Raw genomic sequence first — 20,813 nt, 5'->3', positions numbered from 1 at the left:
AGCCTTTCCTTTGAAAATGAAGTTTGAATCGTCGTAAAAGAACGGTAAGATAGACTGAAAGTTTGGCGCGAACTTGGTAATGGAAAAAAAAAACAAACCTCCGGTGATCGTATACTTTATGGCGGCGAGGGCTAAAACAATGGGGGAAATCAGTCAAAAGAGGAGACCGATTAATATCTGTCTATAATGGAATCATTTGGCACCTCAGAACACTCAGTCTGCAACAATACGAAAAAAACTTCATGAGAAGTGAAAGCCAAAGAAGTTTTCAATGAAAAAGTTGGAGATGTATGGCATGATTATCTCCATCGTTCTGAAGCATTGTATGTCTCTCGTTCTCTGGATAGTGTGTAGAAGATAAGGTAACAGCATCGGCGGAGGATTTCAAGGAACCGATTGCTCCATGTGTCGTGAAATTAATTTCATTTCTAGCAGAAACCTGAGCCGTGACCCGTGAGGATAAAGAGGTTTGCGGGGAATACATATTTCAAGGTTATTATTTCTCGGGTGATTTTTCTTAGAGTTTTAGAAATCCATAAGAAGAGGCTGCTGTGGACGGAGATAAAACGTTTTTGCAGAGAAATTAATACACTGATTTAGAAGGTAGGAGTTGAAGCGGCTGGGTGGTCTGGTTTCTCCACTCCATTTTTATATATGAGATATAGTCCAGAAAATGAAGGTCCAAAATCGTGAAAGATTAGGTTTTGAGAAATGGTGGCATGTCACTCTTTCATTCTTTACTTGTTCAGGTCACAGCACAGAAAAGATGATTCTACTTTTATATAGATACATATTAAAGCTTGGAGATATAATTCTTTATTCATAAGCAAATATCTTATACATATATTTTATTTATTTATTTAATCTTATACATAGATTAAATTATTTAAAATAGACAAAGAAAATAACCAAGTCGAAGGTGATGAAAATCATGATTAGATTATGTTGCATCTTCCTTCTTCCTTCAGACCTTGGTCCTTGTAGTGCCCATGGTTCTACTCAGGCAAATTCAGATTGGATCTTGGACCGAACGCTTCAAAAACATTGTTGTTATCGTTACCATACATGGGTCCATGATTAGAATTAATCATGTTGGGATTATAGTTGGACGCACTCGCATCGAACATTCTTGTTTGGTCGAAAAGATTGGCATTGCCACCACCAACAATGTTGTTGTTATCGTTACCATACATGGGTCCATGATTAGAATTAATCATGTTGGGATTATAGTTGGACGCCTTCGCATGGAACATTCTTGTTTGGTCGAAAAGATCGGCATTGCCACCACCAACAATGTTGTTGTTGTTGTTGTTACCATACATGGGTCCATGATTAGCATTAATCATGTTGGGATTATAGTTGGACGCATTCGCATCGAACATTCTTGTTTGGTCGAAAAGATCGGCATTGCCACCACCAACGATGTTGTTGTTATCATTACCATACATGGGTCCATGATTAAAATTAATCATGTTGGGATTATAGTTGGACGCATTCGCATTGAACGTTCTTGTTTGGTCGAAAAGATCGGTATTGCCACCACCAACAATGTTGTTGTAACTTCCACCATAATAATTCGGAGGATCAATTGCTTGCAAGTGTTGGGACGGTTGACTTACCAACTCCTTTTTCAGGCTTTCCAGAGCACTAATTAGACAAGTGTTTTGACTTAAGTCAAGTTCTCTCGGAGGTTTTTCCCACCATTTTTCTGTTTCTTCTCTCTTATTTTTAATGTCATCCAATTCTTTCTTCCTGTTTTTCTCCATTTCAAGGATTGTCATCTCCTGCAATGAATTTTATCATGTGTAACAATAAAACTAAACTGAAATAAAAAAAATTGTTGGAATGATCCAAATCTTTTATATACTACTTAAGTCTTTTTTTATATTTTCAACATAAAATATTCTCTCTGATAAATTTACTTTAATTTTGATTTTACCGATGTTCTTTAAAACAGTACTATACATATATAGTCTGATATTGTTCACTGTTTAAACAAAATAAAAAACAATTGATTAAAATATAATATATAATAATAGTCTAATAGAACTACATGTATATTACATAATATGAACGATAATATATATAAGATTTCATATTGATATAATTATGATATTTTAATTTTTTTATAACATCTTAATTTTATTGATATCAAATCGATGTAATTGATTACATGAAACATAAATTTCAACAAACATGTTATTAAAAAACATTAATAAAACATTTTACTATTTCTTTTATTAGTTTATTATTTTCTAAAAGCAAATAATTTTATTGGTTTAATTTTGAATACTTGTATTTGTGTTGACAACTTATTTTTTGTTACTTTTTTATTTATTAATATTAAAACATCACTAAACTTGTTTCTTATTTGCTAGAAAATAGTTATAATTTCAATAACTATTTCTTTGTAATTAATAATTATTCAATAAACGATGCTTTGGAGTATATAAATTTAGATTACTACATAATCTTATGGAAGCGTACTAAGAATAAAACAATTGATGTTTACCTCAGTGAGTAAGCTGTTGAGGTTTTGGATTGTTGGGTTCAAACCGTCTTGGGTATATATAAGAGGATTATGGTTGTCATTTTTGAAATTATCGATTACGGATCTAATATCTGGATTGCCAAAAGAAAATACTTTTTGACCTGGTGAAAACACAATTAATCCCATTCCTACACGACATAAGGTGCAAAGTTCACTAGCTTTTTTAAAAAGACCTTGTCGTCTCTTTGAAAAAGTAACTTGAAGGTTGGCATCCTTCTCCATTTTCACAATCTGTATTTTTTTACGACCACTTGTGTTTCTTGCCATTCTCACAAATATTTTTAACAAATAAATAAAAGATGATCTTGGAAATGAAAGAGTATATGTTTATTATTTATAGAGACCTGTTGCCTTTGGGTATTTAATTTTAAAGTTAATTTAAGTAAATATATCTTTCTGTATTACCATTTTATAGAATTTTTTTTATTTCCACTTCAAAATTTTAATAGTTATCCTCATACTTCATATGTAAGATATAGTCATGATATTTTAGATGGAATATTATCTTTTACAGTTGACCATGATCTGTCAAAAGTACACCCATTTATTTTCCAAGAAAATATATAAGTAATCTTTTTTACAATATTCCCCAAAAATATTAAAGAAAATTCTCTAAAAAATTATCTTATCATGGAAATAAAATTTACTATTAGTTTTATCTTTTTAATATGAAAACAGTAATTTTCGGTATCTAAAAATATAGTTAACCGTACCCTTAAACACTAGTAATTGCTTTTAGACTAATGACATTTTTTTCATGTGTGTCAATTTTGGGAGTGTAGAGAAAATATTTGTTTTCACCTAATTATTTGACATGTTATATGTCGGAGATATTTAATTGAGTAAACAAATCTTTTTACTGCAAGTATTACGCCGATCTTCTTTTTTCTGCCAAACATCTTCCGGGTTCCGAATAATGTTTTCTTTGTCTTTGAATAAAATATGAAATGATCTAACCTAGATTTCAACCATAATCACGTATAAAAAATTTCTAAACCCTATCAGAGAGGAACGACCGTGATTCACTGTCAACATAGTAGGTAGAACGTCGTGCTCCTCTTCTATTAATCCATAAAATACTATATTTGATCTTTTCTTACAGCTTTACTTCATGTTTGTATAGTTTGATGAATAATCCACTTTTACTTTACCCTAACAATTTGGCGCTACAAAAAAGGATAACCAGAATTACATGATGATTATCGGAAGTGAGCATAAACAATACTTAGCCACCATAGTTGACACCAGCATACAATCCAATCTCGAAGCCTTACAGAGTGCCTTGTGCACAGAATTTCAGTTCTGTATGATAAAGATAATGAGTTATCTGGGCGCTCTAACGAGGATCCATGGAAGTGACATTGTTCTTGCCAGCGTTAAGGGAAGCATTGATGAAATATGAATTATATGCCAAAAGAATGCTCCATCTTCAAAGCTCGAGCTAAGATAGGTTGTCTGTTCATAAGGAAAGGTTAGGAGTGATTGAGGGGGTTGTGATTCGATCCTCGCACCTGAAGTTCGACTGCAAGCTTTCTCCATTTTCTGTTGGTTCCGAGGAACATATTCCCGGGAAGATAATGCTCTGGGACGTTTCTGAGAGCAGCGGGACCTGCGATACTCCTAGCCTTGACGCTTGCATGGGCGAAGCCGAGGCCCTGTCCTCCGACGATGATTGCAACCGTAGCCTCACTTAGAGGTTGCAGTCAACCCCTAAATACTTAACTCCAAACAATAATAACTGAAGTTTAAACTCAAATACATGGCATTGCAATATAAACATCTTGCCAAATCGAATAAAGAAACCACAGTACCAAGTATTGTAACTGTAAAGAACAACCACATGAGTTGCTTGTTACCTTTAGTCGAAAGGAACGTATATGTACTTGAACACGTGCACGATCTGACGTTTCATAATGAGGAAATGCATAAACAACCAGTAGCACAACTAATCATCACTAAGCTTCATACTTATCATGTGATAGCAACTTGAGATGGTATAATCACAGTTTAAGACTGTGAAAATGAGAAGTACCAGCCAACATTTACTTCCTTCAGATTCACCTTAAGGTGGGAAGCTAACATATTCTGGTGGAAATCAATGTCCACAGCAACCTGAATATTGCTGCATTCATATAAAACCATGAAACTCAAAACGCATGATCTTAAGAACATGGCACCGTATCATTCGTCTATACTTATTCTATTGACAACAAATTCCCACAGAGAACAGAACTCATGTCTGCTCTTCAGCTAAAGGATAAATCTAGAATAATAACGTGGAGGAACGTAAAACATATCAGGAAGCAAGAGAAAACAAAGCAGGTGAAAAAAAAAAAACGATTCAGAGCAATATCTGAAGAAAAAGTCTATCCCGATCAGAAGATTCATCACAAAGCAGTCGCAGACATTAAACATACGTAGAGGGTGAATCCTTCCCATGAGCACAGTAGTAGTCGCGGAGACCTTTGTTGAAATCCCCCAGTTCTCCGACCGGAGTTTGTCTGAGTCACGCTCGTCGGTGGTGTTCGCCCGAGTTCGTTGTTGAGATCGAGGGAGATTGGGTTCAAAATTATTAAAAGGTTGAAATTAGTAATGTCTTGGCCACTAATAAAGGTATTTTGATCAAGTTTGTTTGTGTGTTAGTTAAGTGGTATCTTAAATTTGTTATTTTAAGCAATTTGTTATGTGTATATTTAACACTGCTTTTTATTATTAGAAGTATTTTCTATAAAATTATTTATATTTTTATATTCTAAAACTTTCTTTTATTTATATATTAATTTTAAAATAATTATAACTTTTTGAAGTTTTTCAACCAAAACTTTATCAAGATATTCTCAACAGAAAATTTCCAACGAATTTTTGACGAAGCTCGTTCAGTAAATAATTTTTTGATATTTTTTTAATAAAAACTCTTAATTGAACATATTCGTCGAATTATATTTGGAAAAACAGTCGTCGAGAATCTGTCAGAAATCTTGGATGAATTTCTAACAATTGTTTTTAATGAGATACACCCGATGAAACATATTCGTCGAGAATGCGTTGCGGTCTTTCCCTATGGATTCATGATGAATATCGTCTACCGGGTATCTAATGTTTACTTGTAATGATATCGGAATATGATTAATGTGGTTTCACTTTCAATCAATGATTTCAAAAACCTTCTGATAATATAAGAACTATCCCACTGTTTTTTTTCTTCATTTTAGACCTTGTAGACGTATGTAAATCAAGATATCCTTTCTTGTATTTTCCATGACAATGTATTTATTTGACAACGTACCAAACTACAAGTGAAAAAAATAGGACATCTCTAATAGTACTCAATATTTTATTCTAAAATAGAACAACTTTTTATAGAGTTAAATTTGCTCAGTATAAAGTGAAATATAGATGAATGATATTATTTTACTCTATTTTAGAATGAAAAACAACATTCTTCTATATTTTACTCTATTATACACTAACTTTATTATAAAATAAATAATTAGAGTAAATTCAATTTTATAATAGAATTCAATTATATGATAGAGTGCAATTCTATAATAGAAATACTTTTATTTAGAGTGAAATATAGAGAAAATTATAGAATACTATTGAAGATTTTTATACATCTGATCAGTAAGTTGCTTTTTATTCACTAATTCATTATTTATCCATTCGTCAGAGTACCCCTATTTCCATATATAATCAACAGGTTCAGAAACAGATGTTTGTATAAGAGAAGTTAACTAATAATATTTTCTTAAATATGTTTCTTATTTGATTGACCCTACTGATACTACTACTTAAAAAATATCATTTAATAACATAGAATCAAAAACATGTTTTTATGTACATGATGGATCTACAAGAAAGTTTTCTAAAATGATGTAAAGTTCAATTGGAATCAGTTGACTATTAAAACAAAGGAAAGAAAGTTTATAATCACTTTCAGTAATTACTATTATGGGATATTAACAAAAAGAAAGGAATTATGGTACACATCAAAAGTAAATGTGACCACATCAAAATAAAGAGGGAAGTTACACATTAGACAAAGGAGATCTTTCTCACTGTCTACTCCTAAAGATAATAGCCTACACATGCATTGCATGCAGTTACAGAAACCAAGACACCCAAGTTTACAACTCATAATAACTCCTAACCAAACATCTATGTAAGAAGAAGAGATACTAAACATTAATTTTACTGGTGAGACATAGACATAAGAGAGAGAGAGAGAGAGAGAGAGAGAGAGAGAGAGAGAGAGAGAGAGAGAGAGAGAGAGAGAGAGAGAGAGAGAGAGAGAGAGATCTATATGACACATGAATGAAACACCTGCAGAATCTCTTTTGTAAATGTTGTCTTTTCTTTAAAGTTTGGTACTGTCTTGTTTCGAGTTGATGGGTGAGATTGGAAAGAGTTCAAGGGTTTTTAGTGGTATCTTCGGACTGTTCATCATCATGTTGTAACATGGAATGTGTGATGATGATGATGATGATGAATGATATGATGGTCGTGTGCCCATATCCATCATCATCCAATCTTGACCGTACGATGAGTTTTGACCCTTGATTCGTTTTGGCATCAACATATCTCCAGGTCCACTTTTGTTTCGATAATATTCATTCACCACTTTACTTTGTATTTCTACTCCAGTTCCCTGTATTTTCCAAAAATATTAGTATATTCTCATTTTTGTCCAAACTTAAAGTTATCATCATACAACATAAAATTAACAACTAGGGCAAACAAAATTATCAAGCATATCAACACGTTAACATTCCTCCTTACCGACTTTCTGAGTAAGCGGTTTAAGTAATTAAGTAGCAAAAATGTATGATATTATAAAGCTTCGAGTCAGTTTAAATTTATCCGGCTATAAGGAAATTTATGTAAATAGAATACATTAATGTGTTAATTAATAAACCAGGGTTTAGGCTCAGATTTTGGTTGTTTATATCGATGTAAAGCCAGTTTGATTATAAATATTGCATCCAATATTACTTTATAAGAACTTTCAACCCAAAATAAAGTACACGATTGAGTATACTACATACCTCATGAGAAAGACAAATGGGAGAAGGCTGAGACCAGCAAGCGAAAGACATATGATCATAGGGACGATGGTGATGATGGCAAGGATTTTGATACTCAATGATGTTATTAAGTGGTGGAGACATCATCGATATTGGTCTGGGTTTAATTTGTTGGAGCTGGAGCTGGAGATGATTTTGTTGTTGGTGAAGTTTCTTAGCGAGTTTCTTTCTCAGCTTCTGTCTATCTCTCGCCTTATGGTTCTGAAACCAGTAAAAGACGTTTTTGCCTTCGATGCGTCCATAGAAAGCTAAGTGAGCTGTGATCTGCTGTACCTGCACGGCATTAGGAGTCCGTATACCGCTTCCGTACATCTCTTCCAAGATCATCAGTTGTTCCGGCGTCGGGCACCACCTCGTTGAAGCTACCGGACTCATTCCGTTACACAGTATATTGATGTTTTGTGTATGTTATGTAATTGTTATGATATCTCCAAATGTTGATGCTTTATTTATGCCCGAAATGAGGCAATATGGTTCGAGAGAAAATGGGAATTTTTATTTAATTTAACGTGCATTGGAAAGGGACGCATGAGAGAGACAACAGTTAAGACAAAAAAACAAACATAAAGAAAGAACATTGTACTGTATAGTCTGTATTGTTTTTATGTTATAAATGCATTTACATTGATACTGCCCATTCCATATGCTCCAAATTATAACGTACCTACTCTGCAAATTTGAATATAGTATATGTATACAGGGATAATTCTTTTTTGATAACTTTAGTTTTCACTTTCAGTTTTCTTTTGTCGGTAGTTTTCACCAGCGTATACAGTCATATGTTAATGATGTATAACTAATAATAATACATATTAATACGACGGCCACACTTACCTTATAAGTGTCCCATAATTGTGAACTATCTTTACAAAATTTTCAAACAAATTAAACATCATTGTATTCTGATGAGGACCGCCTACATAAAAGTTAAAGTAGAAGACAATTAATCAATCACTCTTGTAAAACAATATCTAGAGAGAGAGAGAGAGAGAGAGAGAGCAATCACAAAAAAAAGGCATGGGTTCTCGAGGTGGATCACTCAACAGGGTTTTTAAATACAGTATACTATTGCACAATTCTCTCATTTATACAATTAACGAAGACATCGACTGATCCGTCTCTGTGCAAACATGAAAACACAAATATTAATCAGTTTTCTTTACTTTTTCTCCATAAAGACTAAAAAGAAAGAAATGATAGTTCAGTTAACAAAATAATAATAGACGATAAAGATCCTTAGAATGTGATCAGTCATATCAAGACCTGGAATGTATAATTATATATGCATGTATGCTGAGAGATGATGGAGGGAGAAACTTAAATGATTATGTCATAATTACTTTATTATGATTCACTTTCTCTCAACAGAAAGACGTTGACACATCATATTAAACGACAGAGGGTAAATTTTCTCCAATCTTTACAGAGATAAGTAAGTGATTTGTACAACCGTTGAACAATAAAAAAGATAATTTGTAAACCAAGTTACATGTAGTTAGTAGCACATATGTACTAATTCATTCTCATCATTATGAAAATGAAAAAGTTAATTATTGTTAATCATACAATATTGTGTAGAGTTGACATATGCTAATTTTAGCGTTGACATATGCTAATTTTACAACTTTTATAAACTAAAACATATAAATGTATTTCATATTACATCACGCATGGAATTGTCTGTTCAGAATCTCGAGAAACTGAGAATTTTGACTTTATTAATGTCTGCATGCAAAAACATTGCATGCATTAGCATTCGCACCTATCAGTTTTCGTAGGCTCTCTCTCTCTCTCTCTCTCTCTCTCTCTCTCTCTCTCTCTCTCTCTCTCTCTCTCTCTCTCTCTCTCTCTCTCTCTCTCTCTCTCTCTCTCTCTCTCTCTCCTCTCTCTCTCTCTCTCTCTCTCTCTCTCTCTCTCTGTTAACATTCTTGATTTTGGATACACATTTTTCTTGGGGCCAAAGGATATTTATGGACTCATTTAAAAATACCGATATTGAAAATTCTCGTTTTTAAAAATCAAAATACAACGAAAAATTTTAAATTCAAAGTTTTGAGTAATGACACTTTATATTTGAAAATTCACAACTCAAAATTTAAAATTTAAAATTTTGAAGTTTCTTTTTAGAAAGCAAAAGACTTCATATTTGAAGTTATATAATGTTTTTGGAGATACTCTTATATATTACCAATAAAAATTTCAATTGAAAATTTATAATCCATTCGTTTCAGTTTAGTTATCATTGTACAACAAAATTTTCGTTTCAAAATAAATATTCTTTTAATATTTCAGTGCAAACTTTATTAATAATATTTTCTAATTTATTTTTTTATTGACTAAAAAATAGTTATTTTGGAGGTATGCAAAATTAAATATTTTATTAATCTATGTGCAATAGTGCATAAACTTAAAAGGATAATAAAATTAAAAGAATATAATTTACGGTTGGAACTTAGATGTTTCTGTAATTCAGTTCATAAAATCAAATTCCAGTTTACCGACAGTTGTGCTAATGTAAACGTACACTACATTTTGAACTTGCATAATATTTAGGCGTCTATGTTCCAAAAATCTAGTAATTCATAACGAATTATCATAACTGAAGTTTCTTTATGATCAAAAAGCACCAATTTTTTTTTAAATATATATATATATATATATATATATATAATATAAAAGCTTTTTTGGGACAAAATCTAAACAAGTTTCAAAAGATATTCAGAAGAAAAAAACGACCAGGTTTATCCTTGTGGTTGATGTTGGTTTTGATCCTCATAGTTATTATTAGGGCAAAATCAGTTTTTGCGGTTGGTAACGATTATTGGCATTTTAAAATAATTACAAAAATGCTATAAATTGTTTCAAACTGTTCCGAACTTTTTAAAATCAAAAGTTTGTTTTAGCTAACGTTTGAGGTTGTACAAAACTAAAGTTTTTTCTTAAAAAATTAAAAATATTCAATAAATTTTAAATTGAAATAATATAAATTGTAAAATATATACATATTATATTTAATTTATATATAAAACTTTAAAACAAAGTACTTTTATAATTTTAAAACTTAAATAGTATGATTTTATAAATATATTTTTTTTTATATATTTATTATAATATTATGACTTTTAATAATTTTATAATTATAATAAATGTAAATATTATTAATTTATTATTTAACCGTTGTTGTAGTTGATAGTTAACCAATCATACAAGTCTCACAAACGCACGAATTTCTAACCAATGTATTAATTGTACAAATCTTTAGAAAACGCTTAAAACTATAATTATGCGTATCCGTAAACTCTTGCAACTGCTGCTTGTACACCAGTGAGGCTTTAGTCGACCACGTGTCCCAGCATAGCTAATGCCTTGATTGATAGAGCATTAGCATTAGCATTATGCTCTACATCATCCAATCAACATTAGTTAGAAAAGCATTTAGAAAATCATTTACTAAATGCTAATGCTCTCCAAATGCTCTCTAGCAAATGCTCACATATGAAGCTTTTGGAAGAGCATTTGCATTTACAATTTATAAATTTAAGAAATAAATATAATTAGTTCATTTATTTGATATAATAATATCATAAAATTATTTTTGTATCCAAAAAATGAAATTTTGATTTCTAAAATAATTTACAATATATTTTTTTTAAAAATAGTATTTCACATTTAAAATCTAATTTAATTATATAAATTATATTATATTTTAAATGCGAAATATTATTTTTAAAATAGATATTTTAATTGTAAAATTTATTTTTAAAAATAATTTTTGAAAATAGTAAATAAAATAAATTAATTATATCTCTTTTATATATTAATATATTAAATAAAAAGTTATATATAATGATAATTTGTTTATTTTGTTTAATAATATTCAGTTTATTTTATATCCAAAACAATTTATATTTTCTTTATTTTCTTTAATATTCAAAATTATTTTATATCCAAAAATAAATTTATATATTTAAAATTTTATATTTTTAAATAATAATATTTCATATTTAAAATTTAGTTTAATTTATGTTATTAATTAAGATTCATTATTTTTATAACAAATATATTACTAATATATACATATATTATAATTTAATATATATAATTTTAAAATAAATATATTATATACTAACTTTTATAAAAAAATTAAATTATATACTGCTACTGTTTTACCAATCATCTTATTAAAAATTTTAATATGAGCATCTAGCTTCTGCAGCATACTGCTTTTACAGCATACTTCTACTGCTTCTTCATCAGCTGTACCAATAGAGGCCTTATATGATTAATTAGTACAACTTAAACAATATTTGATGTTATATATACACTATACTTTTCGATTATTTTAGCTTTTCTTTCTTTGTAAAATATTGAGAAAACAAACTAAGAGACAAGACTATAAATGCGTGCACGCAGACAAATTGCAATATTCTACATTTTCTTGTTGCCCAAAAAAAAAGTCTCTTTTTTTTTTTGGAACATCAGAGTCTCTTTTCAATATTTATTTTCAAAAATAAAAACTAGAATTTGTATCCACACATAAATGCGTAGTGTTCTGTCAACATTCTTATTAAATCGTTAACTGTTCGTAAAATACAAAACAGCTCTTTTGCTGTTTGACATTTCATCTCTTTTGTCCCCACTTATCTCTTCCTCCTAACTAAAATTCTATGAGAACACTTCATTCATTGCACAATGCAAGTCTTAACTTTATTCACGTTCGCATATATCTACTAATCTGTAAGCTTATTAAGATACGTAAACCTACAACAGCGACGTACCAATAGATGAAGTAATTGCAAAGATGGACCATAATCTCAAAAAGAATGTTCAAAGTCATGTATTCAAGCTACAAGTTTTGCTACCTCAGTGGAAACTAACACCTATTCAATTGAAACTAGATTATGCAAATTTTCACGTTTCTGTATAATTATTACTTTTATTTTATCAATAAAGAATCCCGAACCTTTAATAAATAACTCTTCTGGATTTCAAATAGTCTACACTCTTTTATTCCAATATGTATGTGTTTTAGATTTTTTAGTTCTATTTTATCTGAACATTGGGTTTCTATGCAAGTTTTATACCTATTTTATATGTTTTAATTATCAATATTCTGTAATATTTTTGTTAACGGTTAGAATGCTTGTAACTAAATGTACATATTTTCTTACGTGAAAAGTAAACATATACATGATTTTTAATTTTTATGTCTTTTGTCAAGTGTAATATATAGAAATTTGGTCTCTCTAGAATTATATATTGCAATGCTGATTGAAAAATAAAATAAAAATGATATTTCTAATCATTAAATAGTATATATATCGTTGATCTCTTCATACAATTTTTCATTAATAAAAAATAAAAATAATCGGATGCACTAGTTTTATAAATATATCAAAATACATAAACTGGTAAATTTGGATAGTTTATTTTTATCATGATAATATTTTTTAATATATCAACAATGAAGAGATAGAAAAGGTAGAAACGATGAAGAAAATGTTTTTTTTTTCAATTAAAATATCTTACGGTACTCTTGAGTTTTTTTTTGGGAAAAAAACACATTGTAAACCTTCAAAGTTACACTTACACACACTTCAAACCTTCAATATTTTTACTAGAAATTTTGACCTTCAAATTAAAAACATTATTATAAAAAACCTCAAACTACCTTTCCTGCTCAAAATATGATGTGGCAAGGTACAATGATATGAAAATATGACAATGTAATATTTACTGTTGTGTGAATTTAAAATAGTTTTTATTTCTTTTATAATTATTTTTAAAAACAAATTCATGATGTTCTTAAGAAAATATATTTTAATTTTTTTTATAAACCTTTATAAAAAAATAAACTATACATTTTTACTATATATCTTATGAAGTACAATCACATGCATTGGTATTTATAAAATATAACCTATAAAAGTATTGTTATATATCTTTGAAATATTTTTCTAAAATATAATTTATAAATATAATATATATATCCGTAATACATTGTATTTAAAGTGAAATATAACTTAGAATTGTATAAAACTAACCATATGTGCATAAGAACTTCTTGGAGAGGCCATGAAAAGCCTCATATTTATAATTCTAATATTTTTAAGTTATATTTGTAGTTCTAATATTTTTCAAGAACTTCCTGGAGCGGCCATGAGATTGTATATAACTAACCATATGTGCATAACTAACCATATTAACATAGTTATAACGTAAAACTTATGGTCAAACAAAAAATTAACTCTTTTAAATTAAATAGTTAGTTTGATCTATTCACTCTATTTTTTTAATTATTTACAAACATGTCAATTTTTTTCTCTGAAATAGAATGTTTATATTTAATCATCTTCGTATCACTTATTCATGGAAATTGTCATTTTAATTGATACATCAACCACCATTATCAACCAAAACTAAGTTCTAAATGCATTAGAAATCAATATATACTTCTTGTTATCCCACTTATTATGTACAAAAACCTCTTCTATTTTATTTTCTCTCGTTCCGTCCCAAAAATTCAAAATTAGATTTTCACTGGAGCTATTGAAATTCACGATTCTTTGTCTAACGAGTGGATGTTTTCTATTACAAAGTTATGGGTGTTTGGAGAAATTAGGTACAAACTCTCACCGGATTTTGTGTATATAATATTCAAAACAGTTTAGATCAATTTTGCCTAGAAGACTTCTGGAAAAGTGGACTCCACCAAGATTAATTTTAGCAAAGTCTTCTAGCAAAACTTATGGTCAATGCGTAAAACCATAGATTTTGCAATTAACCATTTTCTAAGTTTTTCATAGAACACTTCTGTAGAAGTCTGCTACCATTTTTTTGTAGTCTGAAATGATTGAGTAAACTTCCAAAGAAGTTTCAGTAAAAGCGAATAGTTTTGCATTAGATCAAAATTTTAGTGAATTTGATTTTTTCATAAAAGTTTTGAGAAAAGTCTCCCTAGACTTCTGGAGATATTTTCTTAGTTTCACATGAAGTTTATAAATATCGCAAGAGATAAATTTAAATGAGTTATTGATTGACCCAATTCATTTGTCAAATGAATTGGTTTTATCCATTACCAATATAAGCTTAAAATCATTTCCATATGGTTTGATTTGGATGTGTTTACCCATCTTAATACCTCTATTTCTCTCATGTTTTGTTCATATGTGATTTTTTATTTTCAAATAACGAAAAGTATATAATTGCATTCCTTAATTATTTGTAAGCTATGTTTGGAAGTTTTCAGCTTAAAGAAAAGAAGTTTGGAAGTTTTTTTCTTAGTGTTTTGGTTGTGTAGAAAATAAATGTCATTGGTCTGATTAATTGTTAAATTTGATATTAATGTATACTGGATTGGTATAGCTCGTTTTTTAAAACATACCTAGACTATAGAAATGATAACCTATTTTAGGATTTTCCACGGTGGTGTTCGTGTATTTTATATGAAAAGAAGTGTATGGTATTCTTTTGGGAAGGGGGGGGGGTGTTTGTTTTGAGAAAGTTGACTATACTTGTCTGTGAAAATCAATTGCTATGTGAATTTGGAAGTATACAGAGGCTTGTGTGCCAGATCAGGAACTAAGAGCTGTAGCGCTTGCTACTTTTTTTTCAAAGCTCAAATACAACGTTTAAATGTAATTAAATTTTTTGTTTGTATCAACTAAACCAAATTAATAGGTAAGCCTAATTTAAATCTCGTATACTATATATAATTGCATTTATTAAAGCTAAAATAAAATTTTATATAAAGTAATGTATTCTATAAAATGAAATACAAAATTAACAAATTGATATTAAATAAATATTGTAATTGATGTGTTCGTTTTATCAAATACATCAGATAACACGATAACATGTACTAAAAACAAAACTTTTTGTTGAAGTATAATATAAATAATTCGGGATGGGATTTTCATAAACTGGTTGTATGACATCTTTTTAGATAATGGGCCGATCTTTTCACTTTTCAAGCCCCAAGTGGTTCGGCGGGAGGGCTACTCATAATCTCCACCGCCTTCATAGTTCAGAATCACTCAGACGCCGGAGACGGAGACAGGAGTCAGGATGGCGAACATACTCATCGGAGAAATGGACTTTTACAAGAAAATCTCTAATATCTTCACCACGGCGAACATCATCACGGCCAAGGTTTTCCATCAAATTTATACCTTGATCACACCTTATGCCTTATGCTCCTACTCGAGGAAAAGATTGTTGCAATGGATGATGTAGATTCTGAGGTTATCCAAATGGACATTTAAGAGGTTTCTTTTCTAAAGAATGTGAAATTTTATTCATATCAAAAGCATTTGTACAACAACTGTTGTAACTTGTTTGGAAAACAAAAGTGGTCTAAAATAGCTGCAGAATTAGAGATTTCCTAATTGTTATATTGTAGAAAGCCACATCGCCATCGCTTTGTCGAAACGACCAAACTATCTCCCTGACTGAAGATAACTAGGTAGGTACCAATTTGTGAAGGAAGAGAACATGGCGAGAAGGAGGATGATGAGACTCCCCATGTCTTCTGCCATTTTTCTCCTTCCAAATTGTATGAATTGCAGCTTGAAATATGTACTTTAGTAGAGAAAGCTTGACTGAGTTACTATCTTGATCGACCAAACATATCAGTAATGTCACTCAAATGGTTGGAGTAGTTCACTCCATATAGCTTCTGGACTAGTCTTTTCCATATTTCTTCCGAATACGAGCAGCTAAAGAACTATATATAGTTATCCGTGTGGAGACAATAAGGTGACGCCACTTTAGGACATATTTGGTTTAAGACTCTAGCTTAGGTTTGCATCCCTCTGATAGTCTTTAAGAGCCGAAGGAGTATTGGGCCAGTGACTTCTGAACAAGCTATGACCCAGTATGTCACATTCCAATTGGACCATCACTTTTTTTGAAAAAGGAAAAAAAAAAATCTTTAGGAGGTTTTCTCTCTAGTACGCGGTTTTGTATGAAACTTGCTCTATCAGCTTGTTTTCCAGCAGCTTGTGGAGGGTTATATGTTCGTGTGATATACAGAGACGTAAAGTCCATGTTTAGTTCAAGAAGGTAAACTTTAATTTTTCCCATATGACCTCTTTTTTTCTTGCACAAAATCCTCAGAGAATGTGCTCCCTCGGGGTGATAGAGATGGGATTGAAAATCTTCCCTATAACTTTTCATCTTAAAGAAATGATACAAGAGGTTGTGGTATTCTGTTTCACATGCATTTTTGGTAAAGTCTTCTCATATTCCAGATTGCTTACATAGTTATTCGCAGTGCAGATGGTAGGAAGAATCCTTGTTTTGGGGCCAACATTTTTGTCTGACTTTACTGAAAGGTTGTAAGACTTTGCTCATTGTTTTTGTTAGTGTGGGCTTATAGGAGATATAGTACTTGCATTAACTAGGCTCATGCTATAACCATTCGGCTGGTTCTTGAAGCCAAGTCAGGCAAGGGTTCACAAACTCAAGTATGAGAAGTATCACATTTATAAGGTGCTAATCTGGATGTTTCTTAAATCTCAGGGCATCAATAAAGGGAAAAATATATATTTATAAAAGGAAAAAGATTCAGGTTTTGATACTATTATAAATATGGGTCTATGGAATTATTAAATTATTCATTCACATAATATACAAACCATAAACGGGATTTGTCTCCATGTTTTTGCTTACGTTGCTTAATTCGAATAATTCGCTTTTATTCAATAATAACATAAGGGTTACACTACAGTAACTACCAATAATGCTCATTCTTGTGATTTGGTTTCACGTTTTGCAAGTCAGATAGTCATTAAGGTGGCACATTGATGATATCATAACCGGAGTAAACCAGAGATATAAAAAATAGCATTGTTCTATTTTTACTATATTTTCAGAGATTACTATTTTAAAAAATATATTAAAACATATAGTTTTTTCATTTTAAAATAGAAAAAATCAAAATACATTGATCGTTTTAAGTCTGCCTTATAATAATCCCCTGAAAACTTGTATTCTGACTGAATATTCGAAGTAGTATCATCAATAGGCAAAACCTTTAAATGTTCTCTTTGCATGTCAACTGGTTAAGTATATATGAATACATTTTTTATTTATTAATTAACAAGATGTTTTTGCACCATATGCAGAAATATAAAATTTAAATTATATTTAAAAATAAAATTTTGTTAAATTTTATTATTTGTATACGGTATTTAATTTCAAAATTTATATTTAATACTACATATTTAAAATTATAATCTTGAATTTTTTTATCTGTTTGGATAAATATATTAAATTAAATTCTACAAAATTAAGAAAAAAAATTGTGTTAGGTTATATAACTATCTAAATATAAAACAAATAATATTTCCGTGTGTTTATAGAATTGATTGCTAAGTTATGTATAAATATACAGGCAATAAGTAATTTATAGATAATTTATTCGTTTTCTTGTCAATTCTTTAGACACTCTTTGGAAATGATTTTGAAGATAAGCAAACTTATATATCTTCTCTACTAAAAGAGAAGTACTATTTTTATCTACCACAAAAAGTCATAATAGGTCCATATCATTAATTATATAATATGACATTATAATCAATAAGAATATTAATAATAAATCAATTTAGTTACATATTTGAATTTTATTTATAGTTTAATAAAATCTGTTGAGAAAAATCTAACAAAATCCTACTAATTTTTTTTAAAAAAATTATATTAAATAAGACATTAGTTAATTTCGTAATTAATAATACAATATAAATTATATTAATTAAATTTTATTATTAAACAAAAATTTATATGCTAATTGTTTATAAATTTATAATTATAGTATGTAGTTATACATTATATGAAAATAGAAGTATTAAATAAATAAAATATGAAAAAATCTTCTCTACTAAAAGAGAAGTACTATTTTTATCTACCACAAAAGTCATAATAGGTCCATATCATTAATTATATAATATGACATTATAATCAATAAGAATATTAATAATAAATCAATTTAGTTACATATTTGAATTTAATTTATAGTTTAATAAAATCTGTTGAGAAAAATCTAACAAAATCCTACTAATTTTTTTAAAAAAAATTATATTAAATAAGACATTAGTTAATTTCGTAATTAATAATAAAATATAAATTATATTAATTAAATTTTATTATAAAACAAAAAGTTATATGCTAATTGTTTATAAATTTATAATTATAGTATGTAGTTATACATTATATGAAAATAGAAGTATTAAATAAATAAAATATGAAAAAATTATATTAAATTGGTAAATTAATATATTTAATTTTTTAAAATACTTTCATTTAAATAAATTATCATTTACCATTAAATGGATTAAAAGTTGTTAAAATTTGCTAACTACATAATATTTTTATACCAAAATAAATTTATTAACATATGTTGAAGTTTTATTTCTGCAGCTATATATTTTTCAAAGATCATATGTTGATAAAGTTTATTAATTTGATTATTTCAAATTATATATTAATTGTACCAAACTCAAGAATGTAATAACATTTAATAAAAAGATAAAAAACATAAAATAAATCACTATATAATAATAAAGAAATAAGAAATCTAAACAATAAAATTTAATAATTATACAATACATAAAACTAAAATAAAAATCATATATTAAAAAAATTACGATAATATCAAAGTTTATAAAATAAAAAATCACCGTACGAATGTGCGAGTTAAATTCTAGTAATCTATTAAAATAGAGTTGTATTTAAAATTTATCATGACATATTTTAAATTTGGACCTATTGAATATTGATATTGTACCAAATATAGTAGGACCATTATATTTACGGATTTAATTTAACCATACCACATTTATATTTACACAACTAAATTAAACGTGCATCATAATAATTTAAAAGACACCTACACAATTAAATGAGATTAACTAAAAAAACAAAGCAACTAAGATAGTTATCATTCCTAGGTTTATTTCATCAAACAAACCTAAATTTAAGAGTTTTTTTCCAACATGACATATCATATAATTTACTTTAGCTTTCGGTGTTCATAAGATTCAATTAAATTGGCAATTACTGGGTTGATTATCGTTATTATGGACTTGTGATTTCAAGTTTTCATTGTTTGTTTGGTTAGAAAAATAGGTTTTCATTTGTATGAATCAGCAGGTGCAGAAAACGAATTCTGAAACTATTAAAAATGGTTAACTTGGTTACTTTTGTCAATCCAACTGGTTCTGTTTCAAATCAAAATAAAAATATTAATTGGTTAAACGACTTCACATATATATACATGGCTTCTGGTAGTTATAATAAATTTAGGACATTTCTCAATTTAAAATATAACATGTAATTCATAAATTTGATATAGTTGTAATTCTTGTATTATCTTTCCCTAAAGTTTATATTCATGTAAAAGAATACCGAATGAGTATTCTCTTTTCAAACTATAAACTTTTAAAATTTCTTATATTACAACAACCATGACATTTGGTTTCAATTAAATATCATATATATCTGTATACACTACTTTTTCGGTAACATTCGAAATAACATCTTAGTCAAAAAAAACATCTAACTTTCTAAATCCTATCTACACAATATAATTCACAGATCCATTATATCCAATCATAACCAAAGAATATTAATCAAGATCCTCATAAATTTGAAATCAAACAATATATTTTAAAAATTATTCATCAATCGTCAATAAAGATATAGTTTTCAAACTTCTTTATCGGACAAAAGGATTTTGATTTTTTTTAGAAATTAATAAAATATATATTTTTAATGATTTTTAATGACAAATTTGTGAATACTGAGACAAAAACTAGGGTTGTGTATATTTTCTTGATATCCAGAAAAACATTAATAGGTTTGTGTTCATTTGTTTGGTATACTTTTATGAGCTAAATGTAGTAAATTTTTATTTGGATCGCGTAACATATGAGAGAAAATATTGGTCCATATCAATAATAAGTTTATGTAGATTATTTAATACTAATAATCTAATACAAATAACTGGATATAATGAATACAAAATTTTATAATTTATGTTAGGATATAGTGAAATACATATATAAACTAAATTTTGCTTAAAATTTTGTTTTAAATATAGAGATTTTTTTTATTAATTACTTAAATATGTTTTATTATAATATTTTATAATATAATATTTACTCATTATCTAATATGCT

The 20,813-nt window shown here is 28.5% G+C and overlaps 2 protein-coding genes across 2 annotated transcripts; both read right to left on the bottom strand.

Annotated features, from left to right (window-relative positions):
* Positions 1 to 995: 995 nt before the first annotated feature.
* Positions 996 to 2,818, bottom strand: LOC108811386 (agamous-like MADS-box protein AGL62). The gene is made up of 3 exons (XM_018583440.2): positions 2,513 to 2,818; positions 1,507 to 1,784; positions 996 to 1,128 (listed from the first exon to the last, which is right to left on the bottom strand). Exons 1-3 carry the CDS (start codon positions 2,816 to 2,818, stop codon positions 996 to 998), a joined length of 717 nt encoding a protein of 238 aa, XP_018438942.2.
* Positions 2,819 to 6,819: 4,001 nt separating this feature from the next.
* Positions 6,820 to 8,034, bottom strand: LOC130496466 (WUSCHEL-related homeobox 3-like). Its single transcript, XM_056988533.1, has 2 exons — positions 7,597 to 8,034; positions 6,820 to 7,199 (listed from the first exon to the last, which is right to left on the bottom strand). The coding sequence occupies exons 1-2, from the start codon at positions 8,008 to 8,010 to the stop codon at positions 6,909 to 6,911; spliced, it is 705 nt and encodes a 234-aa protein (XP_056844513.1). The 5' UTR covers positions 8,011 to 8,034; the 3' UTR covers positions 6,820 to 6,908.
* Between the last annotated feature and the right edge of the window lie 12,779 nt (positions 8,035 to 20,813).

Source organism: Raphanus sativus, chromosome 6 (assembly GCF_000801105.2).
Source record: "Raphanus sativus cultivar WK10039 chromosome 6, ASM80110v3, whole genome shotgun sequence".
Classification (NCBI taxonomy): domain Eukaryota; kingdom Viridiplantae; phylum Streptophyta; class Magnoliopsida; order Brassicales; family Brassicaceae; genus Raphanus; species Raphanus sativus.
This window is presented reverse-complemented; position numbering and strand designations above follow the sequence as displayed.